At 40.3% G+C, this 25,565-nt stretch overlaps 1 protein-coding gene across 4 annotated transcripts; it reads left to right on the forward strand.

Annotated features, from left to right (window-relative positions):
- Nucleotides 1-139: 139 nt before the first annotated feature.
- On the forward strand, nucleotides 140-23,650 carry LOC308058986 (protein-lysine methyltransferase METTL21E-like). Of its 4 annotated transcripts, none has more exons than XM_080375674.1 (5): nucleotides 140-6,576; nucleotides 8,019-8,103; nucleotides 18,504-18,661; nucleotides 21,167-21,284; nucleotides 22,194-23,650. In XM_080375674.1, the coding sequence occupies exons 2-5, from the start codon at nucleotides 8,034-8,036 to the stop codon at nucleotides 22,616-22,618; spliced, it is 771 nt and encodes a 256-aa protein (XP_080231800.1). In that variant the 5' UTR covers nucleotides 140-6,576; nucleotides 8,019-8,033; the 3' UTR covers nucleotides 22,619-23,650. The 4 variants fall into 4 exon arrangements, with proteins under 4 accessions (XP_080231800.1, XP_080231801.1, XP_080231802.1 ...); XM_080375675.1 differs by having other exon boundaries at nucleotides 140-1,893; XM_080375676.1 differs by having other exon boundaries at nucleotides 140-17,523.
- The last annotated feature ends 1,915 nt before the right edge of the window (nucleotides 23,651-25,565 follow it).

Below are 25,565 nucleotides of genomic sequence, written 5' to 3' on the forward strand. Positions count from 1 at the left end.
TTTTGTCCAGAACTTAAATAGGAGGCATTTTAAACAACGAAAAAATAGTTAAAGACCTAGATTGGACTTGATACAAGTTTTCAGGTTTGAGATTTTAAAACTGAGCTAAAATGTGATGCCCGCTTGTTTGCGTTCTGAGGTGAGAGAGCTGTTAAAATCACATGCGATCTGTTCCTTCCTTAACCTTGGCATTAAATGAAATCTTGAAAACTACTTCGATTATTTCTAGGTGTTGCGAGAATGAAAGTGAGTTCATTGAGTTTTTTTATCCTGATTTCCTCATTCCCTTCACTTGGCATGTCTTGAAAGTTTTGTGCTGAAAGTAATGTTACTTACATCGTGAGACAGTGTAAGCCCTCATAAAATCTCATGGGAAATCATGCAGTACAGTAAGTCCTTACATAATCTGATGCGCAATAATTGTTTGAGTGTTGTGTCATGCTTCTAGATTTGTAGTTACATGACTATGTCCAAAGCCAGAATTTCTTTGCAGAAGTGATGATCAGGGGTATCCACTGGTTGCAGCACTTAATGTCAGGTTAATTTGTGAGAGAAACCATGTTTTAGGCTCAGAATTCTTCCCATCTCACTTGTTTCTGGTTGTAGGATCTATTTCTCACTCCTGTGGGTTGAGGTAGAAAAGCACTGAATGCTGCCGGTTTTACTTGTGTTTTTGCAGTACATTTCAGTCCTCCTTGCTTTTCTTTGTCTTCTCATTTGATATTTCTACTTCATTTCTCATCGTTTCACTCTTTGAAAGGCCAGGTCCGTACAATGAAGTTTCATATGAAACATTAGCCTCCCCTAAAAGGATGAAGGGCTGAGGTGAACTGGGTGGGATTTGGCCCTTACAGCTGCAGACAGTCTAATACTTCATGTATGGTGTTTACTAGGCAAAACAGATCCCTTTTGATACTACTCTTGTAAAAAATTATAATCTTTTAAGCAAATTCTCAGTCTAGACAGTTTACAGCAGCTTTTTGCAAATCACTGATTAGTATTACTGAATTTTGCTTTAAAAGTGTGGATGGGTCGTGGTGATTTGTTTGACAGCTGGTAAACGTAGAAAAGCTCCTGTTAATTTTTTCTGCCAAGTGTAGGAAAGTAGAGAGGCCTTCAGTTCTCTGTAGGGCTTGATTAGTATTTTTGTACAGTAGTTATTATTTTTCAGTGGCACCTAGAAACCCCAGTTGAAGTTTAATTTTGCTAAAAGCTGTTTTAAGAGGCCGTTCCTGTCCTGGATTGGTTATAGTCTAAATAAGAGAAGTCTTGGAGATACCTGTATTTGTTCCCATGCAGTGAGTGTTTGCAATCTGTTGGGTGAATGTACATCTTGTATATACAAAAGAGAAGAATTGTGTATTTATGCACGTTGACAACTGTCTCATGGGGTAAAGTGAGGTAGGATTTTGGGTGTTAGGTAGCTTGTTACAGTTCTGCATTCCAATGAGCGCACACGTTTATATAGCCGTGCCACAGATGTATCCCTGTCCCTTTGTAATTTGCCGTTTGTGCTTGGAAGACCCCTTTGACGGATGGGGTTTTGCTCTTCAGTTATGTTTTAGTAACAGTGAGTGGTTACTAGCACTCTGTCACTACCTTATTCTTGTAAAAAGTACTCAAAAGCTGGTTATGTTGCAGGTTGGAGTGCCCTTGGCTGGGTGTTGCCTACTGCTGTTACAAAATCTGCTCCCTTACGTAAGTGTGTGGTGCCCACTTCGTGTTCATGCTGCAGCTGTCGAGATTTATTACTGCTGCTGGTGTGGGGATATTGTCAGTGTGTGACATGCTACAGAGCACAATTCTGCCTGGGACTGCCTGGGAGAGAATTGACGGGGCAGATAAGGACTTTTCTGTTGGAGTTCAGTCTTTGGAAAGCTGCAAGAGATTCGGGTAATGTTGGCTGAAATGCAGTGGGTGCCAGTGCTGTTCCACTTGTCTGTGTCTTTTACTCTAAATTGCTTTATCATTTACTTTAAACAGCATTACTGGGCGACTGAGCTGTTGTGCGCTGTGTAGTTGCTTGTAGTACTCCTGAATTTGTATGTTAAAGTCAGGCAGGTTGTTGTGTAGCTCAGTATACCTCAAAGGATATTTTTAGAATGGAAAAAAACAGAAGTACAGGACCACAAAACACAAAGGTTTTCCCTTATAGGATGATTTTATAGTGCAATGTTGCTTGTGCTTTGGAATGCAAAGGGAATGATTAACCTGTTATTTTTATCTTCTAATGGGAAGAAAAATTGTCTTTTTATATACTTCTGAGGTAGATGACAAGCAGATGGGGGTTTGTGACATTTACTGCTTACTGTCCCAGTAGTTTCTAATTCTACTTGTTATTCTGAAGATGCCTACAAAGACTTTGAATCCCGTTGAATTTCTTTTCTGTGCCTGTCCTAGTTTTGGCTGGGATAGAGTTAATTTTCTTCCTACTAGCTGGTACAGTGCTATATTTTGCATTTAGTATGAGAATAATGTTGCTAACACACTGACGTTTTCAGTGGTTGCCAAGCAGTGTTTACACTAAGTAAATGACTTTTCAGCTTCTCGTGCCCTGCCCATGAGGAGGCTGGAGGGGCACAAGGAGTTGGGAGGGGACGCAGCCAGGACAGCTGGCCCCAACTGGCGAAGGGGATACTCCAAACCGTATGGCATCATGCTTAGCATATAAACTGGGGGGGAAAGCTGGCTGGGGGCTGCTGCTCGGGGACTGGCTGGGCATCAGTCAGTAAGTGGTGAGCAATTGCATTGTGCCTTGTTTGTTTTGTATGTTCTAACTCTTTTATCATTATTATTATCATTACTATTATTTTTTCCTTTTCTTTCCCATTAAACTGTCTCTGTCTCAACCCATGAATTTTCTCACTTTTACTTGTCTGTTTCTTTATTTATACTCCCACAGGAGTATAAGGCTTTAGTGGGCACAGGCGCACAGTGTGCCCTAATGCCATCAAACCCCATCTGTATTTCTAGAGTGATGGGGGGATCCCGACAGCTAACTGTATTGGAGGCTGAAATAAGCCTGACTGGGAACGACTGGCAAAAGCTCCCCGTTGTGACTGGCCCGGAGGCTCTGTGCATCCTTGGCACGGGCTGCCTCAGGAGAGGGTATTTCAAGGAGACCCACGAGGGTACCGGTGGCTTTTGGTATAGCTGCCTTGGAGACAGGGGGAATTAAACAGCTGCCTACCTTGCCCAGTCTCTCGGGAGGACCCTTCTGTTGTGGGGTTGCTGAGGGTCAAAGAACATCAGGTGGCAGTCACTGCCACAGCAGTGCACCAGCGGCGATACTGCACCAACCGAGCCTCTGGCAGAAAGCACCAGGGGAGACTCAAGGTTGACTCTCGGGGGCTGGGATTTAGGGATACAGAGGACCCGAGGCCTGCTGTGCTGGAAAAGGTACTGTCAGCATAAGAAGGGGTTTGAGCTGCTTTCACATGTGGTTGGTACTGAAGCCCAGCTCCTCCTGGCACCCCGACAGCTGGTGCTGGGCTGGATGTTCAAAGAGCTGGGACAGTCCCCTCTACACATCATGCAGCTGATGGTACATGGAGTAACTGCGTCACACTGATCACACAACAGGCTTGAATAGGAAACCCCAGTCACCCAGGAATCTTTGAAGTGATAATGGACGGGCCAGAAGGCAAAGATTTTGGAATATCACCGGAGGAGGGGGTCATATGTGCTGAAGAGACCCCACTGTATAATGAACTACCAGAAAATGAGAAGCAACATGCCCTGTTCTCTGATGGGCCTTGTCATATTGTGGGAAAGCATCAGAGATGAAAGGTGGCTGTATGGAGTCGTATATGACCTGCTGAAGAAGGTGGTGAATCAAGTTAGTTTGCAGAGGTGAAAGCCATTCAGCTAGCTTTAGACATTGCTGGATGAGAAACGTGGCCAGTGCTCTGTGTCTGCACTGACTCGTAGATGGTGGTAAATGCCCTGTGGGGGTGGTTGCAGTGATGGAAGCAGAGCCACCAGCAGCGCGGAGGCAAACCCATCTGGGCTGCCACATTGTGGCAGGATCCTGCTGCTCAGGTAGAGAACCTTGTGACGTATGAAGGCATGGACTCTGGTTGTGGTGCAACAAGAGACGCTTTATTGTACAGAGAAGCTTGTATTTATATCTCTGAGCCTGGATAGACATTTCAGCTGTACGTACCACCAGGCTCTGGGCAGAAACCATTCACCCAGTTACATAGTTATATATCACTACAAGCATGCAGACACCTATTTGCTACTAGATAACCATGTTTGTCTTTCTTACTCTCCTTCACAATACCCAGCTGTGCTCTTATGTCCTGCCAGGTCAGACATTCTCCATCCTCCTCTCTCTTACCTCCTGTCAATAATGGTCAGACATTCTCCATACTCCTCACACATCTCTCTTCAGACATTCTCTATCCTCTCCCACAGAACCTGGCTGTAAAAGTAGGTCATGTAGGTGCTGACGTACCCGAGGCAGGCCACTGACCATGGACAATGTAGCACAGGTTATCCATGAATGTGAAACGTGCCGCAATCAACAAAGCCAAGCAGTTAAGGACTCTGGTATGGAGGTTGATGGCTGAGGTATGATCACGGGGAGGCCGGGCAGCCTGGTTGTATCCCACTCGCACAGACCCGCCAAGGCAAGCGCCATGTGCTTAACATGATGGAAACAACCATGTGGTGGCTGCAAACAGACCCTGTGCCTCATGCCACCACCTGAAACACTACCCTGGCCCTTGAAAAACAAGTCTTACAGGGACGTGGCACCCCAGAAGGAGTTGAGTCAGACAACAGGACTCATTTCCAAAACACCCTCATAGACACCCGGGCCCAAGAGCGTGACACTGGGTGGGTGTATCACATCCCCTGTCGTGCACCGGCCTCCGGGAAAATCAAACGGCACAACGGACTGTGAAAGACTGCTCTGAGAGCGACGGGTGCTGGGACCTTCAAACACTGGGATACACATTTAGCAAAACCGCCTGGTCAGTCAATACCAGGGGATCTGCCAGTGGAGCTGGCCCTGCCCGATCAAAACTTTTACTACTGTAGAAGGGGATAAAGTCCCTGTAGTGCACATAAAGAACACGCTGGGGGAGACAGGCTGGGTTATTCCTGCCTCAGGCAAAGGCAAATCCATTCACACGACTGCTTTTGCTCAAGGACCTGGGTGCACCTGGTGGGTAGTGCAGGAGGATGGGGCGGTCTGATGTGCACCCCAAGATTTGATTCGGGGTGAGACTAGCCAATGATTTGAATTGTATGATGTTAACTGCTATATAATACTGTATGTCATCACTACTATTGTTGCTATAAGCCATACAAATGATATTATAATTACCCAGATTAATGAAGAATGAATTTTGATGATAGAACCAGATAAGCAGCATGGTGATAGAACAAGAACTGGCTTCAGCATGCAACAATCCAACACCACACACAGTCTCTCCTACCCTGAAGAACTAACATAACAGATGGATCCCAAAGTCATGGATTAAATTAACTCAATGAACATTTCAGAGGAGGGGCCTGTAGGCTAAGGGAATGATATCTGTATTAATATATCAAAAGACAGGAAAGATGATGGTGATTGAATGGGATGTATTGGAAAGTGTGGGACCTGGTGTCCTGGTTTTGGCTGGGACAAAGTTAATTTTTTTATTAGCTGGTGCAGTGCTGTGTTTTGGATTTTGTGTGAGAACAATGCTGATGGCACACTGATGTTTTTAGCTGTTGCTGGGTGATGTTTATACCAAGTCAAGGACTTTTCAGTTTCTCAGGCCCTGCCAGTGAGAGGACTTGGAGGGGCACGGGACATTGGGAGGGGACACAGCCAGGACAGGTGACCTGAACTAGCCAAAGGGATATTCCGTACCATATGACATCATGATGAGTATATAAACTGAGGGAAGAAGAAGGAATGACGACAATGAAGACATTTGGCATTATGGCGTTTGTCTTCCCAAGTAACCTTTATACGTGATGGAGCCCGGCTTTCCTGGGGATGGCTGAACACCTGCCTGCCAGTGGGAGGTGGTGAATGAATTCCTTGTTTTGCTTTGCTTGCGTGCACGGCTTTTGCTTTACCTATTAAACTGTCTTTATCTCAATCCACGAGCTTCCTCACTTTTTACTTTTCCAGTCCTCTCCCCCATCCCACTGTGGGGGAGATGCGTGAGCAGCTGTGTGGTGCTTGATTGCTGGCCAGGATTAAACTGCAACACCTGGACATGTCATAAATGATACAGAATAAGGGGTGGATACTGTCCTAGTTTCAGCGGGGATAGAGTTAATTTTCTTCCTAGTAGCTAGTACAGTGCTGTGGTTTGGGTTTAGTATGAGAATAATATTGATAGCATGCTGATGTTTTTAGTTGTTGCTAAATAGTGTTTATAGTAAGTCAAGGACATGTCAGTTTCTCATGCCCTGCCAGTGGGAAGGCTGGAGGAACACAAGAAGTTGGGAGGGAGCACAGCCAGGACAGCTGACCCAAACTGGCCGAAGGGATATTCTGTACCAGACGATGTCATGCTCAGGTTATAAACTGTGGGGGAAAGCTGGCTGGGCATCAGTCAGCAAGTGGTGAGCAATTGCATTGTGCATCACTTGCTTTGTATATTCTAATTCTCTTATTATCACTGTTATGATTTTCTTCCTTTTCTGTCTCATTACAATGCCTTTATTTCAACCCACAAGTTTTCTCACTTTTACACTTCTGATTCTCTCCCCCTTCCCCCTGTGGTGGGGGGAAGGTGAATGAGTGGCTGTATGTGGCTTAGTTGTTGGCTGGGGTTAAAGCACGACAGTTCCCCATGTAATGTTACTATTGCTGAGTGCATAGATGGACATAAATATAATAGCAGTATTTTCATTTTATGAGTTATGGTGATGTGTAGAACCCCCCTAAGTTATTTTTCACCTTCAAATAGGTTAATGGCTTCTGGCACTGTGGTACTAAAGCTAAACATTAAACCTGCGTGTCTTTGTAAGGTGAAGTCAAGAGGGTATGATGCAGCCCCTCTAACAAGACAGGGCTGTTTTGGTACTGTCCTCTTTCATCTGAAGTATTGCGACGAAACCCTGCCTAAGGCTTTGCACTGTGAGGAAGTTTTCTCGAGATTCAGCATATGTTTTTACTTTGCTTGTGTCCACTGCGCCGCACCCCCCCCCCCCCCCCCCCTTTTTTTTTATTTTTGCTAGATAGAGATACTCCATCACACATTGCCTTATTTAATTGCATCTCTATTCGGGTTTAGACATCTGAGGATTATTATCTGCATGCTGCCTGTAACCTCCTGCAAAAATCAGTAAAATTTCCATATAACAGTGCAAGAACTTTAAAAATAACCAGAGCACTGAGTTGATGTTTTTTTCTCCTGTGAACTCAGTGTTTTTCTGATTGTAAAATATCAAGAATTGGAGACTATTGGTTGTTTTTCTGCTTTTCTGCAGACAGCTGAAAATTGTATTGTCCCCTGCCATACTTTTCTATTACGTTTTTCTCCCAAGTCTACATGTTTTGTGCACATACACAGTCTATAGATCCAGCTTTTTACTTATTCTTATGTGCAACCTTTACTAATAGGTTGTTTCCTTTCCTTCCAAGCCAAATAATTCAAGCAAGAGTAGACCTTTTTGGTACAATTTTTCTTCTCTTTCACACGTTTGGTGCTACTTTTCCTTTCAATCATTTATAAGCCTACTTACGCTGATATGAACTGATTCTAATTTTAAAATTTCATAAATGTTCTAACTGTTTATCAAAGCTCTTTTTTTTCTTTTTTGTTTTTCTTTTAAACCTTCTTGCTTTTTTTCCCTCTGAAAGTAGAACAGTTGAGCTAGTTTTCTGTTTCTGGTTCTTTTATGGTTTTAATATTGATACTTATATGTCTACATGTCTTTGTTATTAATAGAAGTAAATTATAGCATAATAGATGTAAAAATATTTTTGTGGTGTGTGTGTGAAGTGCTGTGTGGGGAAAAAGAAATAATTTTATTCAGACAGGCTTGTTTCTCTGTCCCAGGTTTTGTGGCATAGCATGGATTGGACATCATCACAACAGAATCATCTACAAAATGAACCGATAAGAGAATTAGAAAGACAAGAAGGTAAAATGTTTCTTCTTTCACTATATTTTCTTGTTCCACTTAGGAATATTGCTAAGGTACATGGTGTCTTGCTGACATTGAGCTGTTTTCTTATTAATTTTTCCTGAAGGATTATGTTTATGGCACTTGTACAGAAAGTACAACAGGTAGCACTGTTGTAGTTCTAGCTATGTAGGAATATACTGGCATACTCTGGTCCCAGCAGTTTCCTACTGGTGCCTGGCATCTGTCCTCCAGTTATTTGCCTGCAACTCATTCCAGGGAACGAAGCTGTGACTATGAACAAACTATGCAGGAGAGGTTTGTTTGTGGGTGTCATTTAGAAAGAATGGATTATTACAAGCTTGGTTTCTGTCTAGACAGCCTCAAACCTAACCTTCAAATTCCTTCAGGGACTGATGGCAGCTTTTTTCCTTGAGCAAGTTCATGGTTGCACATCTTTCAAGATCTTAAAGCATCACAAGTAATCTCCTTTTTAGGAGTCACCAGGAGTAGACAAGGTTTTAGGGCAAGGTTGGGTGTCGTTTTGGGGTGGGGTCTAGTTATGCTCTACAGCTAAACGTGAAAGGAGTTGTTTTTTAACAATTATTTTATTTTTCATAATATTTTTGTTTAAAATCTTAGTTGAGTCATGGTCCATGTAAAGCCAGGCTTTTGGGCTTCTGCTTTTTCAAGAGAGCTTAGCATCTGTTTTTTCTTTAGTACATGTTCAGCAAGGCAAGGTGGAGCTTTGAGCATGACTGCAATACCTAAAATTAATTATTTGCTTACTGAAACTGATGTTTGTTATTTTGGTTTTTAATACTTTTTTTAAAGTATCCCAAATTGATGACCTTCTCTGGAAAACTGACATTGCACAAAAAGATGGCTGATGGGGATTGGTATAGATTGCTGTTCCACAAAGCACTGTTCAAGAGCCTTAATCTGAAGATTTTCTTTAATGCAATTCCCTTTCCTATTGTGTAATTCTGACTTGAACCAAGAGCTCAAGTTGATCCTATGCAATGAAGTATGATTGCTGGGGGAAGAAATATCTAGAAGAATAAATATTAAAGATAGAACTACTAAAGACTGAAATATTGATTACTGTCATTATGTATTCCATAGTACTTGAGGGCTGATAGAAAGTTGCACAGGCATTTCTATGCTTCTGCAAGCTTGGGTCTCTAATATTGATATTCTCTTCATGCAGGGTTCAAGGTGGGGAGGAGTGAGTCTGCGTGTAACTTCTTTAGCTTTGGAATTATGAAAATAAATTGAATTCTCGGACATTAGGTTAATGTATGCAAAATCAGTTGGTAGGGCAAAATCTTTAGCTCAAATACAGAAATACATTCCACTTAGCTAACAGAGTAACCTGTTGATAGCAATAGCAGGTGGTTCTCTTCAATGTCTAGAAACACTAATTTAAGAGGATGAGAATGGAAACTGGGATATCCTTACAGTTTCATCTGCACCAGATTTTGGTATATTAAATTCCATGCCAGGTTCTGGAGGTGAAGGGTGCTGAACCTGCTGCACAGATACTTACCTGCTCAATTATATATTTTTATATATATAAAATACAAAATACTTACCTGAGCCTGTGTGTTCCTTGTTCTCATCCTTTCCCTCTACCACCAACCCTATTCCCAGTTCATTAACTTCACCTACCCAGTCTCTTTCTCAGGGTTCTTAATCCAGTTCAGTTTCTCTGCAAGTTCCAGTCTGAGGTCTTTCCCTTCTTAATTGGCTTGTCACAAGTTCTCCAGGTTAAAACTCCTCTTTCTTGTTCATGATTCCTATTACTACTGGTTCTCAGCTTACAGGTAGGTCCTTACCCAGTCTGATCTTTCCTCTGGTGTCTTTATCCAACCAGTTCTTCATCACACCTGCATCGTTGTTTGTCTCTCTTTATTTCCTCTCATGATTTCTCTTGATGAATTTAGCTTTAACTCTCCTTGGCTAAACTTTTCTGAGATCAGATTCTGCCACTTTGCATTTCTTGGGATACTAAATTACTTCACCACAGTTGCGTTATATAAATTCACCTCAGAATGATTTTATCTCTGAAACAAAAGGAGAAGAGCAAGCTTGCAAGGCACACTTGTCCTTGACACTCCGTCATCTCATTTCACTTGGCCAGGGATCAGTTTTTAATCCATAAATATCTGAGAAAATACTGACCTGGTAACCTTCACATATCTCCCGTCATTTTAGAAGGGGCACGCTCCTTATACTCAGCCTGCTTGACAGATGTCCTAATTGATGTCAATTCCTGCTGTCATTTCAAGTCTCTTGGTGGAGTCCAGAAAGGTGCCTTAAATGGGATGTAGTTGGAATGGAGGCAAGTGAGAAGCAGCCTAACCCTGTAATTTAGAAGTTGAGATATTCAGCTGGGAAAAGGGAGTGACTTAGTGTCTCATTACTATTTCCTTGGTTACTTCTAAAGATGCTTATTTGCTCACTCCTTTCCCCACTGACACTTTTCCATTGACTTCAGAGACTTTGCTGTAAAATGTGGGAAAAATCCTAGGAGCAGAGTGTGAAGCGCAAGTCTGCCTCGTCACAACCGAGTGCGCAGTTCATAGCTGGGCTTTCCCTTGCTTCTTGTCCTTCTAGCATGATTCTTGTAATCCTGGTTTCCTGGTGGCCCACCTCTGGTGGTGATGGAGGGAAGGGGAAGCAGCTGGTTCTGTAGGGTGGCTGGAACACACCCCTCAGGTGGGCAAGTTGTGAATTTGAATCCTTCTGAGGAAGGTCCAGCAGTCAGTTCCTCCATTTTTTTGAGCGCTTAAACTGCTGAAGCATTCTTTATATAGTGGACTTCGCAATTAACAGTGCTGGTTAAAAAATGAGCCTATTTATGCTATATATAAATGACACTTTTGCTATACCTTCCCACCACCTCCTTTCTTCCTTTCATCTTCATCTTTTTTGTCTCTTAGCTTTGAATTATGCTTCTATGTTTAAGAAAACCAAAACAACCAAACAACCTCTTCCATTAATTCTCATCTCAAAAGCATTAAAAAAACCCCAGACTCCTGGAAGTCACACCATTAGTTACCTACTGGTTTTTTTCTTCACTGCAAGATTGACTGAAACATCAGGACTCAAATTCTACTCCTCTTAGGCAACAAGCAGTCTCCAAACAAAAAAAGGCTAAAAGAGGTAGTGTGGAATAAGACTTGAGTACAACCCAATTAAGGAGTGACTAAAGCTAAAGCACACAATTCAAAGCAAATCAGAATAGTCTAAAAGCATCTCTTCTTTGAATTTGCCTCTTGACTATTGTAACATACCTCTGAGCTCTTTTGTTTGAAAGTGGCAGCATTCAAATACTATAGTAAAAATCAGGTGTACCAATTTGAATTAACATTTCTTTGTTCCTTTTCTATTCCTCCGACAAGACCCACTTTTGCTGAAGACATTACTAAACTCAAATGAAAACTTCCTGTGTATGGATAGAACAGAAGTTAGAGGCAACACTCAGATAATCAAATCAGATGTTAACTCTGTAGAGAAGTCTGTAATACATTCTTACCCCTCAGCCATGTGCCTGTCTTTCCTGTTTTCACATCTTTCCCCTCTGTAGTTGCTGCATTTCAACAATAAATTAAATATTTCTCAACTGCTACAGGAGAAAGGTGGTACGTTTTCATGGATTGGTGTTGTTAGGTTACTTTCAGGTCCTTTCCTCAAAGAATCATTTTAGAAATCCAGAGTTATTGGTAGGGGAATGTTGTTGAGTCCCTTCTGTTCCACTGGCTGTGGTACCTGGCATGTTCTGGCGTGTCATTACAAGGAAGTAAGAGCTTTCAATGGCACAAAGCCATCTTGACCGGGCAAGGTAAGAGATGTGAAAGATTAGACTAGACAATGACTTACAGTGTCTAAATTACTCATCCAGAGCCTGCCTATCCATCAGGAAATTGGCTGTCGGCCTTTTATAATGTACATTAGACCACCTAATTTAAGAACATAGTCTACTTTTTGTGGTCAAAGGGAAGTAATTTAGTTATCTTTAGAGATCAAATAGCTGCTGAGCCTAGACCTGAAGATGTTTTCAATGACAGACAAACATGATGAAGTAACAAGGGAAGTACTTGTCATATTTGAATTCATTATGTGTTCATGAGATTAGCTGAATATGGTTCTCTGTTTTCAGCCTTCTAATGATTTTGGATGACCCGTGTTTTGGATAGGGCTGGGATATGAGTGGTGTGCATTGCAAATTGAAAATGTGTCTCTCACGCCTGGGTAAATACACAGGCTGGATACTGTGAGCATACCCCTCTCCTCCTCTTCCCTTCTCGTGCTCTGAGCTAAATGCATCTTGTCTCTTGGCTGAGAAGAGGCTGCCTGTGGGTGGCAGTTTTGTATTTCTGCATTTCAAAGTATAAAGTTTCAAGCATTATATTACTCTGACATGGCATCTCAGATTAATCAATATAATACACGTCATCATTGCCATCACTTCAGCAGGTTCCTTGTAGTGGATGTACTGGAATGCCTACTCTCAGGTTACATGATCATTTCCTGCTTTGTAGGTAGGGATGAAGTAAGGCAAAATTAACTGTGTAGTTTAGATAAGTACTGGAACAGTGCTTTGCTTTATATTCTTAGAAAGGTGTAGGTTACATCTGACTTCTGGGAAGTCAAGGACATGATTAGGTTTCCTTCCTAACCTGTTCCTTTAAGGGTCCTTGGCTGTAATGTAATGGAATGGGCTGGAAGCGGAATAAAATGAAGATACTAAAGTGATATCGGTTTGGGGACCATTCTGTGAATTAGGATTGTGTATGTTTCTATGGAGCCATCTGTAATGCTTGCAAGACCAGGGCTCTGACCCTAAGTCAGTAGCTCAGCAGAAATCATCTCTCCAGAGTCCCTTAGAGCTGGGACCTAACGTAGATTTGGGGTAAAATTCTTCTGAGCCATTGAAATACCCAGCTGGATTCACAGGGCTGCCTTCTGATTATTCCTATCAGTGTAGTAATGTAACTCTTCTTCAGTCACCTCTTATACTTACAGAACAGTTTGCAGATATGTTCCCTTACTGACCTTTCTGCAGGTATCTTCCTGATGTGGGGATACATAGATAGCTTTCATATGTATATATATGTAATATATATGATATATATTGGGTATGATATGTATAAAATACATCTTGAATCTTTACTTTGGATAACTCCAGTTCCGTGTGTCCTGAGTGGGGAGACCTGAAGAGTCCTGGCTATTATGAATTCTTGGAACTTTCACTCATGAATTACTCAATTAGTAACGTCAGCACAGATAGTCCTCCTGTGCTCATCAAACTCAGAGGCAATTTCTGAGAAGCCTTAGAGGAACCATGTACGTCTTTACAGCAGTTGATACATCGTTCTTAAAATATTTGTAAGTACAAGTCTAAATGGTAAATTTTAAACCTAAATTCCACAGGAGAGAGTATACTGATTCTGAAGAAGGGAGGATTTGTTGCTGGAGGGCTGAACTTTGTCAGGTCAACATCATGATGAAGGCTTGGGTTTCATTCCTTTTGCCAGTTGGAGGAGATCCATCAAAGCATGAGAGAAGCAGAAGACATCTGGGTCTTATTTCCTTATCACCTTGGGCTGTGACACCATTTGACCTCAAGAGATAAAGCAGGGTCGGGCTAGCACTTGAAAGAGACTAATAATGCATTTTTTTCCTCCTGTAGGTTGTTTTGATGAATCATTGGGGAAAATTGGTTTCTGAATTAATGCTGTCCTAATCCATTAGGAAAGTACTTTGGAGGATGTTTTATTAATCTGTGTGCTATTTGTGAATGAGTTTGAAAATAGAGATATTCACTGCTAATATATTCTTCATAGCTTTCATGTGGAAAGGTAATTTTACTTTCTTTTTTAGACAGATTTTAATTCAAGTACCTGGACAGTGGTATCTATTATTTTTTAATATATAATTTTAATTCAGCTTCCTTGTCTCTTGCTGCTTTTCCTGCTTTTTAAGTGCTGTTTAACAATGCCTGTCTCTGTTCAATTTTTATTCAGTGGAGAATGCATTAACGTAGGCAGTATCATTAGTTATGCAGTGAGAAATTTAACATATGCCATTAACTGATGGAAGATATCTGACTGAGTTTTAAGGTTACCATTTCCTGATGGAGCTGTATACTCCCAAGCATGATTTTATGTGACAATTGGTGTAAGAGAACAGCTAATCATGTAGCATGTTTCTAAACAGGTACTATTTCTACTCATTCTAAGCAAAAAGCGTGCAGATAAAGATAGCCTAAACCCTAAGGTCTATTAGTGTGATTTGCTTCGTCATTAAAGACGCTGCAGTTTGCAACCCCTTCCATTCTGACCTGGTCTATCTCCTTGTATTTTCCTTCTGCCTTCCCTTCCCACTTGAAGGCCGTCTCCAACTCTGTTTCAGCAGAACTCACGTCCTTTTCTTTCTTTAGTTTTTGCTCTAATATAAAGCACTTCATTTGACATTTGAATGTGTCAGCAAAATCCTCTGGTTCCCTACACAAGATTTTGCAACTTGACACACGTTTCTCTAACTAACCTGCCACTGACTTCACAACTCCAGTCTTCCAAATGATTTAGTATGTCTCTTTGGAAAACTATGTTCACATTTCAGTTGTAAGAACGGTGATTGCTTTGCCTTTGAGAATGATGTTTATGATTTTTTTCATAATGATGTAGTTGATATAGTGCAAGATGTGTCAGCTGTATATGACTTTTCTCCCTCAGCTCGATATTAATTTAAAACCAAGGGAGTTCCAAGAACACGCTCAGAAGATGTTAGAATTTCATGATAAACAATACTTTACCCAAAATATTTCAAAGAATGCTGTAAGCAATTAACCTATTAGGCAGAAAGTCTTAAGAAACTTAAAGACAATCAAATTCTATTTCAAGAGGAATTTAGGCATCAAGAGATTGGAACTTCTTTGTGAACACAAGTTCAAGACCAAAGCAACACTATCTGTTTCACTAACAAAAGTATCTCAGTTTCTATATGCTACCTGAACAGGATTCAACTGTCTCATCTTAATGTAGCATCTTCTAGCACCTGAAACTCAGTGGTTTCTGTGTATACATGCTCGTGCAAAAAGATGAATAGGCTGGAGAAAGTAATTCTATGTATATACCACTTCCATGCCTTTCCAAGTCACAGAAGAGGAGTGAGGCCAACCTGCCTGGTCAAACTCAGGCAAATGAAGAAGGGAGGAATCAGTCCTAGCTGACTCTTTTAAGCTCTGACACTTTAGTATGGATGCTTGAGTAGTATTGCTGGAAAGGCCCATTATCCACTTCCATTCTTACAAGAATTGACAGCCAGATCAGTCAAGTCTCCTTTACTCTTCTCTGACCCTATTCTACTGATGGGTTGGCTCTTGTTGTCTTAAAATGTCATTAAAATCCATTCATTCAGTCATAATTCCAAGTCTTTTTCTTCCTGAACAAGAGAATATGGACTAACACAGAGATTAATGCTTGCAGAAGAATAACTTCCTACCAACTTTTTGCATCTGTTAGCAAGAAACTAGTTTGATTGAAGTACCAGAAGAACTTTCTCAACATTTGGAGGTATTAAAAGACTTAATCTCATTTGGATTTTGCTTAGCCTGATAACAATTTTCTTGTTGCTTGAAAGATTTCCCACTAGTTTGTTATTCTTCTGTTCTGCTCTGAAGGCAGTTACAGAAAAATTAGCTTTTTTCCTTTTGTGCAGTCCCACAAGTTTAGTTATTTTGGAAGATATAAAGCAGAAAATAGAAGAGTGCCTTTTGCAATATGAAGGGAAACTCGTATGTAAGCAAGCAAATCTGACTAAAAGTCTTCACTCCTTATTTTGTCAGCACTCTTTGTCAGAATCATTAGCATCTTGGTACTGATAACGTTTTTCATTAGGGTTTTGAAACATGTCTACCATATGATGTCTCTAATGAAACATGTACTCTTTTTGATTCTCCACAATAGTACGATCTTCTGAAGTGGAAGTCAAAATATAAAAAATATGTAAACTTCTCCAGATATCCCTTTGGTAATCCCCCAGGTGGGTTAAGATGGCCAAAGGCGTTATTAATCAGATTTGGGATTCTTCTTTCAGTTGTGGACAGTTTAGCTCAGAGAGGGAGCAGTGGCCTACAAACCCTGTTCGTATAGGTGCTCTGTGAGCCCGAAGTAGTAAGATTGCTGATAATGTAGGGAATAGGTGGGAAATGTTTATTGAGCACTAGAGGGGTAGCTGTAGTACTGCTAAAGTTTTATAGGTATTCTGGCAGAAGCTTTGTAAGTTAAGACTTCATAAGTTATGGCTTCTTGACAAAATTGGATCCAAAACAGATGTCAAGGGAGAAACAATCAAGAAAAATGGTTGTAATTGGGAGGTAATAGAAGGAATAGCTTTTTCCTTCCACAGCTAGTAGTGATCACAGAACAAGATCAGACTGCTCCAAGCAATCAGAGAAGATTAAAAGCAGGCTATATCTGGTATGCCTGGAAACAAAATGATATATTAAATACGCTTATGATATGTGTAGTAAGACAGCATCATATTAATTCTTTCATAAGGAAAGATTAATTTTGCCCTGGAGCAGCGTATCTCTGGCACTTAACTTATGTTTGTGCAGAGTTCCCTGATTGCAGGCACCATGCATGTGTTTTCTCTCAGCTTAACATTAGAGACTTGCAAAAAGATGTAATTGGCTGAAACATGCTATTTATTTTCTAACATCTTAAAAAAAAGTAGTTTCAATATTGACTATTTTATTTAAGTTACCTTTATAAAATTACACTGTTTATGTTTTTTCCAGTAGTATATGCATTACGTTATTTTTGCTGTATACCATGATTAAGGTCATCCCCCCACACCCAATACATTTTTGGAGAATGCTGTAGGTTAGTTAGTTGGGGTTTTTGTTTGTTTAGCATTTTGATTCTGTCTTATTGTCAACATACTAAGATTGCACATGAACATTTTTGCTTTTTCTTCCTTGTTTGTTGCTATTCTCTAGTTTCCTCTGATGCTGAGAGTAAGTTGAGTTACAAGCTTAAAACACTGGCTAATGGGCCTGAGCATCTTCCTGATGTGTTTTTGTTTAGTATCATCTCTTCCCTTGTTCACATTTGCTTTTGTTCCTTGATCCTTCTATGACAACGAAGGGGGAGAGACATCCCAATAGCTTATGGGCCTAAAAATACTGAGAGATATGGCAGAGCAAATGACAACACTTGAGGCCATCATGTCCTGTGACTGCAGTGATTTGAGTGTGAACGTGAAGAATCTTTCCTAGACCAATGTGTTTTATGCTGATGAAAATGTAAATGTTTTCATTTTTAATAACCATTGGGCCTGCTGTTTTTATGCAGATCCCAATCTTGATAGCTGTGATTTTGATGGTAACTGCAGGCTTCATACAGAAACTCTGCTTTGGATAAGGTGGTAACCCAGTTATCTTAACATCTAGCATGCTTTCTAGGAGGTATAGCTTGTAAACATGTTTTGCTTTAGCTAATTTGCCAAGAGATCATAGTTGGCTGTGAAAGCAAATTTCCTGTGAAAACTTGGAATGATTCTAGACTTTGCTAAGAAAATGTTCTGGACAGCTTCACTTATGTGTATTTTTTATATATATATATATATATATATATACTTGTGTGTGTGCAACATTGTGGTGCAGCTTTGTGTGATGATGGCAAAACTGAAACTGGCTCGGTATTCAACTAAAAAAGAATGAATCCTCTCCTGTTAGAAGAGTTATCTGGGATTATGTTAGCTATCATAAATACCCTTTGCTTAGCAACAGGGATGACATTCAGGATATCACGCCAACTGGAAAGAATCCCCCTGACAGGGCTCTCTTGGGGTGGGTGGATAAGCTTTCCTGACAACACTAGTGCTTTCGCTCCTGTCTGTCATAATTTGTGTTGCTAGGATTTGTTTCACAAGTTTTGTGACGCTCATAAATGATACTGTGGCTCCTTTTGTTTACTGTCAAAAAGAACCATAAAGTGGGGAAAGTGAACAGTAAAAGGATATGGAAAATAATATAAAAATTGTGCACGTAAGACCATGAGTGTCTATACTAGGGCAGCTGTTCTTGAAGGATAAAAGAAGTTAAATTTTTTCCTTTGGATAGCTGAAATGGAAAGCAATATATGGTAACATTCCAGTTCTTTACTTTTTACAAACTTGGCTTCTTCGACAAAACAGGAAAGAAATTATTTAGCCATAAACTGAAAACTCCAATTAGAATTCAGGATACTTCCCATGTGTCATGCTAACCATTAATGGTGCGATGTAGTTTTATTCACACACACAATTCTCATACTTGCTTCCAAATCAGTTTTTCAATATAAACTGGTAGTTTCATTATCAGTCCACTCAGCCTGTTTGACCGTTTATACTTTTGCTTCCAGGGGAAAAAGAAGATGAACAGATAGTTGCAGAAATCATGAGAAGGCGTTTTTTTCCTGCTCTTATAACTCATAAGGCCTGGGAAGGCTTTCACTTTGCTGGCCATGAGATAAGAATTACAGAAGCCACTGACTGTTATGGAGCAGTCGTCTGGCCATCGGTACAGTATTTATGCAGTATTGTTATTTTTTTTATTTTTGGAGTCTTCTAGCACTTTTAATTTGTTTTGCATGATAAATCTGTCGTATGTTGTAAACCCAAGGAAAACTTTCAGTGCTTCTCAGTCTCTGTTCTGCAAATCCCAAACTTGAATTTAGCCTTGTTTCATATGGATTCCTGGTTCTTAAAGCCTAAATGGTATTTCTTGTTTGTGCCCCTGTCACACAAGATGTATGATCTTGTGTCCCCTCCTCACCTACCAGTAATTTTTGATCCTATTGACCAATTGCAGCATATTTTGAAAGAAATATGGAAGTTTTGTGATGATTATATTTCTGTACATTTTATAAATACAGGCAGCTGTACAGCAGACAGATCCAGGTTGCCGAAACAGCTGTGTTACGAGCTCACAAGGTATTAGCACTCACAGAAGCTACTCAAGCTCTTGATGTGAAAAAAAAAATAAAATAAATTACCTTCTAAATATGCAGACATGTGAAAAGACTGAGCTGGAGCTTTCTGTTTCTTAACCTGCCAGAAATCTAGTGGGACAGAACCATCGTCCTTGGCTCACGTTATAAGAACCATCAACATGCCCACCATACAAAGAGACTTCTTCAAGGTTTTGAAACTGTGAAATGCAGCTAACTGACTGTTTTGAAATATTTAATTGTGAAAGGAACGACTGTGGTCAGGGAGGTGCTACGATGCATCACTGACACTTGGTGCATTCAGAGAACATCCCTGAAACAGAACCATCTCCAGGAGCCCCCGTAGGAGGGAGCAGACTAAAACCCAGGAGGCTCCATTTCTGTTCCAGTGGTATCAGCCTCCCAGAATCATACTATTTTTAAGAAGTATGGCCATAATTCAGCTGAGGAGAGTTAGTGTACTCTGCTGTTTGAACTCCAAACAATTTTCCTTGTCTCAGCAGAACTGGACAAGTCATTCATGCAGTATCTCGGTGGCTTCAGTGCACGTCTTCAAGGAAAGGTTGGCTGACTGCCAATTATTGTCAGAAAATCATGGGCTGTACTGAAAAGTATATATTTTTTCTGGAAGGGTTTAGCCAGTTTTGCTGTGGAAAGCAACCCTTCTGTATGTGCCGCTTCATGTTCTCCCTTGCTGTTCCATCCAGCCGTATTTGAACTCTTCTGAAAAATGTCAGCCAGATTTGTCAAAAGGGCAAAAGCTTTAAGGAAAATAAGGTTTCTGCAAGTTTCATAAAAAGGAAGGCAGATTTCAAAGTTTCCCTAATTTAACCCACAGAAATTTTGGTCCTGCCAGCCAATTTCTACAACAGAATAGGACAAAACTCTGAGGGAAGAGATTATAGGAATATACGGAACTAACAGAAAAACTTAATATAATGTGCCTTTAAATGTTAATCAAACAATCTTTAGGAACCAGGCTTTAATTAGTGTTGGTGTTTACAGACTTATTTCTGTATCAAAGCTTTGCTGATTATGAGATATGTGTAAGTTTGCATTAAAGACCTACTCTTTTTCATCTGAATTAAGAGGTAGAAAGCAAAAGCTTTCTTTGAATTTCTAGCATGTTAACATTGGGCCAACAGTCCTCCTGTTCCTTTCCTTCTTAATCAGCCAAAAGCAAAACTGAGAGTGTGATTTTGCTGTGCCAAACTAAGCCACTAATAATTGCAATACAGATGACCATTTGGAAAGGCAAAAAGATGTGGCAACCGTAGTTGGTATTTGTCAATGGAGAATGTATGATTATCAAAATCTGGGAAAAAACTATGGGACTCTAACTGGAAACTATCTTTGCCAGAGAAATAAAATCTGCAATTTTTATTTCAACAGTGAACTAAAACTCACGGGTCAGTATGAGACATGGCAGAAATGCTAAAGAAGCTTCTTAATCAGTCTATAAATGCATATATGAGGAGCCTGTGTGGCTCCTTGTGGCTTTGTTTGCTATAAAACTTTTCTATGGGGTTACCTTGTTAAGCAACTTTAAAAAATGTAAGTTAGCAACTGAAAACAAACTGAACCGGAAGAAAAGGTGTAAATCTATTGGTCCCTTATGAATCTTTATGGTAGTTAATTATTCTTAGAAATAATTAACTATCAGAAGAGTTTAACTGTGCTTGTTGTGGATTTTCTTTCACAAGCAGTCCTTATATGAAGATGTCTTTGTGAAGGACATGTTTTAACTCAATGAGAAGTAAGTGCAGTTATAAGCAGGAATTGCTGACTGGAATTTTATAGCTCATGTTATGCAGCATGACAGATTAGATAATTGAAGTTGTTCCTTCTGGCTGTAATGCTTTACAAACCTATATTGAGGCATGTTGTAGCGTTTATTTTGTTAGTCTATAGAGCTCAAAGATCATAGTGAGTTGTGAACCTTTAGGGACAGTGCTTAAATGAATATTGCTCATTTGAAGCATCTTTTTGCATGCTTTTAAATCACAATGCGTATTTAGTGAAGGGATTTATTTAATTTATTTGTTTAGTATGTTCATGGATTCCCTCCCCTACAGGCTCTGGTTCTGTGTTATTTTTTGGAAACTAATTCTAAACAATACAATTTGGTTGACAAAAATGTGATTGAAATTGGAGCTGGAACTGGGTTGGTCTCCATAGTAGCCAGTTTACTGGGTGAGTACCTACCATTGCTCTTATGCTTTTGGAAGTATCTCTCAGGTGAATACCGGAGGACAAAGGAAGTGTCTCAGTTCTTCTAAAAGGCTGTTGTTTGGAAGCTTTCAAGAGCAAGAAAAAGTAAATTCCAAAAGGCTTGTTTGGAAACCTGCTCCATTATTTTTTTCTGTAAAGCTTTGAGTGTATGTATCGATGCCATAAAGGGGGTCCCAGTAGATGCTGTTGTCATTAACAGTGTTAAACAGGAACTGAAATAAGAAACTAGTGGCCTCACAGGATATCAGTGGCAACCACATTAAGCCATGTGTAGGTATGACCAATGTATCACCTTCCATTGACCAAACAGCTCTTGGATGCCAGGTCACTTTCTTTCCACTTGTGTTCATCATTTTCTGCTGCAGACACTGTGTTTTCTTTCATGGTAGCCTGTTCTTCGTCATGAGTAATCCAGAGAAGTGACTTCTGCATTTTAACAGAATTCTAGCTTTCTGTAGTCTGAGAAAGATTTGCGGTTTTCTTTCTTTCTCCTCCCCCCCTCCCTTTTTTTCTCTGCTATGTGAAAAGGAAAGAACCAGAGGCAATGGTTAAATCTCATGCTGACTTCTTGGAGTTAATAACTAGTATTCTTCAATCCTTAGTTGCTCACTGTACTTTTAACCAATATGATATCAAGATGCATTGACTATTTAATTTCTTCCCACCCATCCCCATCTGCATTTAGATGGCAATCTGTAGAGTGGAACTACTGGGAACCAAATATTTATTTTAAGCACAGTGGCTAAGAGCCTTTGGGAGCATTTACATTATTCTGTTCCCCTCAATGAGAGCTGCCTGGTTAAATCAGTTCCTTTTTTTAGTCAAGTCTTGAAATATATTTAAAGATTGTTTGTTTTCTCCTTGTCACAGGTGCACTCGTGACTGCCACTGATTTGCCAGAACTGCTGGGAAACCTTCAGTACAACATTCTCCAAAACACAAAACTGAAATGCCAGCACCAGCCTCATGTTAAGGAATTGTCTTGGGGGATTGATCTGGAAAAGAACTTTCCTAGGTCTTCCTGTCACTTTGACTACATTATGGCCGCTGATGTAGTTTACAACCATCCTTTCCTGGATGAACTCCTCCTAACTTTTGATCACTTGTGCAAAAATGACACTGTTATTCTTTGGGCTATGAGATTTAGGTTGGACAAAGAGAACAAATTTGTAGACAGATTTCAGACACTGTTTGATTTAGAGGTGATTTCTAATTACCCGAGCTTGAACATAACCTTGTATAAGGCAATGAGGAAAGGCAGGATGAAAGCCAGACCTTCCAATCTGACGGTCTGAAAGAGAGATGCAGGGAGGTGACAGTTTCAGCTTGTTCTCTTTAATAATTTCCATGTTAGTAGCTGCTTGAATGATGTTTTTAGAGATAGCTAAAACAAAACACCAGATTCCTCATGCATCCCTAACAAATTCCTAAATTCAATTTGCCAATAGTTTTATACACAAAAGAAATGTATCTTTGACGTTTTCTTGATTTATATGTGCTAAGCTGACACCACTAATAACTTTCATAGCTTACCATTATTGTTATGGGTCATGTAATGAATATTTCCAATAGCTTTCAATTGCAGCTTTGAATGGTGTCTTGTGAGATCAGCAATCAATTAAAAATTAAGACTATGATAAATCTTTGTATTTAAAAGTTGTGGTGTTAAATCTGATCTCTCATTCTCACTATCGTGTAAATCCCTCCTTTGATTAGCCTTTACAGGACATTAAATTAGCTAAAACAAACCCCCAAAACACAACAAACCCCACCTGGTAAATATACTGTCATAATAAAGGGACAGGCTATATTAATTACCTTTTGATTTAACGATTATGCTTTCTTCCCCTTCCATTTTTTTATTTAGATTCAGGGATTCTTCCACAGACGACCGCACACAGAGACAAGAGGGAGTTAAATGTTTTGTTGCTTGAACAAAGGTCTCGGGTAAGAAAAGAACAGCATATCACCAGCTGCTCTTTGCAAAGGCCTTAAATTCTTGGAGGTCTGCTTCTCTAAAAATAGATGGTTATCTGGACCTCAGGGAACAACAATGGGAAAATGACAGTGGCCATCAAGAGAGGAGTTTTGCACTGCTGGCTGGTGGTGGCAGGAGGTAGAAAACTAAATGATCCTGGCATGGTGTGTCTGAAGCCTGGGCAGGCTCAGATGTTTTTTGTTTTTGTAGTATGGGCAAACAACATTATTTTCTCCTAGCCTCTCAGTATTGTGTGTTCCTGTTCTCTGACAGGCTTCCAAGGATGTTAATCTGACCACAGAACTTTCTTTCAGGAAGATTAATAAAATGATTCTGTGCACTCCCCATATTTTCTGATTCTGTTTGCAATCGAGTGTGAGAGACCTTCAAGTCTCTTGCAGACTAAAGAGGAAAACCCCAAAAAAGTGCTAATTTCCAGGCAGAGCTTTACTACCTCTACTGTAGCACACAATTGCTCTAGTAACTTGAGGGCTCTGGGGACTGTCAATCTTTGTCTTTTAAGCTCCTATTTGTATTCCCTCCAGAAGTTTTTTTATGTATTATCAGATTTGACAATTTTTAAATGAAGACTACCAGAACATACTAGTGTTTGTACCTCTTCTTGTGACAGATGCGTGTTACTTATTTACTCTGCTGTCTGGCACAACTATGGGTCAGGATTATGATAAATCACTGGCATAACTGGAATGTACTCTTACTTCCAGCCGAACATTTGGTTTTCTTGGGACAGAGGTGCCCAGCATTAGAGGTGGCATATTGCAGAGAGTTTGAGGTTTTGCGGCATATTGAGAAAAGTTTGAGCTGCCAAACTTTTCCAGAGGGAGCTGAGGATCCCATGCTTGAAAGGAGGGGGTGAAGAGAATTTTGCAGGGAGGACAGATGAGGACATGGCAGGAGGGATCTGGAGTTGGAGGGAGGATTGCAGGGAAAAGGTAGCTGTAGAGAGAATGTGAGATGGAGGAAGAGAAAGAGAAGAGGTGGGAACAGTGAGACTGACTAAAAAAGGGGTTAGGAACCACAAGGGTAGACCATCTTTCTCAATATCGACAGTAAGGAGCGCATCCTCGGTGAGTCACAGCGGATGTGATAATACTACATCAATCAGTATGTCTTAGCCCAGGACAGCAAAATGGCAAGAAAGGAAGTGAAGTACATTGACTCTACTTTCTGGGTCTCCTGCTGGGAGATCACATGTGAGATTTTGGCTTGGAGGTTACTAATGAAAATCTTCTAATCCTCACTGGTTAGTTTCCTGGGACAACATTTGTAGGTAGAGGTAGCATCTTTTATTGGATCAACCTGCATAGCTAGAAAATTAGACTCTATGCCAGCTGGTATGGACTATTACCTCCACTTACAGGTTTGCTATGCTTATGTCCTTAGGTCATTAAAGCTGTAGAAAAGCACAACTACAGAATGGAAATATTTTTTTCCACACTGTGAAATAGAAATAGTTCAGTTTAAGTGAAGAATGAAACAAACATGGATCTCTGCCGTTTCTAGACTTCCTCTACCTGCTTCCTTCCTCCTAACTCACTTGCAGCCATCAAGTTCACTGCATTTGAAGCTAGTTCTTGCATCCAAAGGGCATCTTTACAAACAGTTTGTGGATAATTGGAACGGCACTGTAATTAATGGGTAACAGCAAAAATATCTTGTGAACACCAAAGTGATGAAGGCTAAAGAAGAAAAGAAGGACTGCAGCAAAGTAGTTGAGTGTGAACACTTTTAAGTAGCTGTTCTGCCGATTAGCACTCCGATTTGGCCCTCAGGCTGTCTCCTTCTGAGCTCCTGCTGAAGTCAACAGGAGATGTGTTTGTAGAATGGATTCAGGATTGGGTCCTTTTGGCCCAACAGCTTGTTACTGTTTACTGTACTGTAACATTAGTCCTCTTTCTCACAGGCCTGTCCAGCACCGCTGTGTGAAGCTTCCTGGGAAAGCTCTGGTGACTGGCTCTCTATTGCACAGCCACCTTTTGTCCTCTCGTATGATGGAAAGGTTATTAACCATGACCAATGGACGGTGAGGCTGTATGTGGCATTTGCCTATGGAGTTTATTTCAGCCCTTTGAGACAAGTCTCACGTAAATGTCAAGTATTACTGATGCTTAAAGTCAGTCATAATTTTAATAATAATTTATTCTTTCTTCTAATATTTATTAAGAATCAATTTCTCATTCAGTGCATTATGTTGCTAATATATATGGCATATATATCTGTAGTTTGTGAAAGGTGGAGCAAAA

The sequence above is a fragment of the Falco punctatus genome (genome assembly GCF_963210335.1).
Source record: "Falco punctatus genome assembly, chromosome: 2".
NCBI lineage: Eukaryota > Metazoa > Chordata > Aves > Falconiformes > Falconidae > Falco > Falco punctatus.

Bases quoted from the DNA above. Each gene is read 5' to 3' on its own strand.
- LOC308058986 (XM_080375673.1), top strand. From the start codon at position 8,034: ATGGATTGGACATCATCACAACAGAATCATCTACAAAATGAACCGATA. The intron at 8,104-18,503 runs GTAAAATGTTTC...TTTTGCTTCCAG, and splicing joins AGAATTAGAAAGACAAGAAG to GGGAAAAAGAAGATGAACAG. The intron at 21,285-22,193 runs GTGAGTACCTAC...TCCTTGTCACAG, and splicing joins CATAGTAGCCAGTTTACTGG to GTGCACTCGTGACTGCCACT.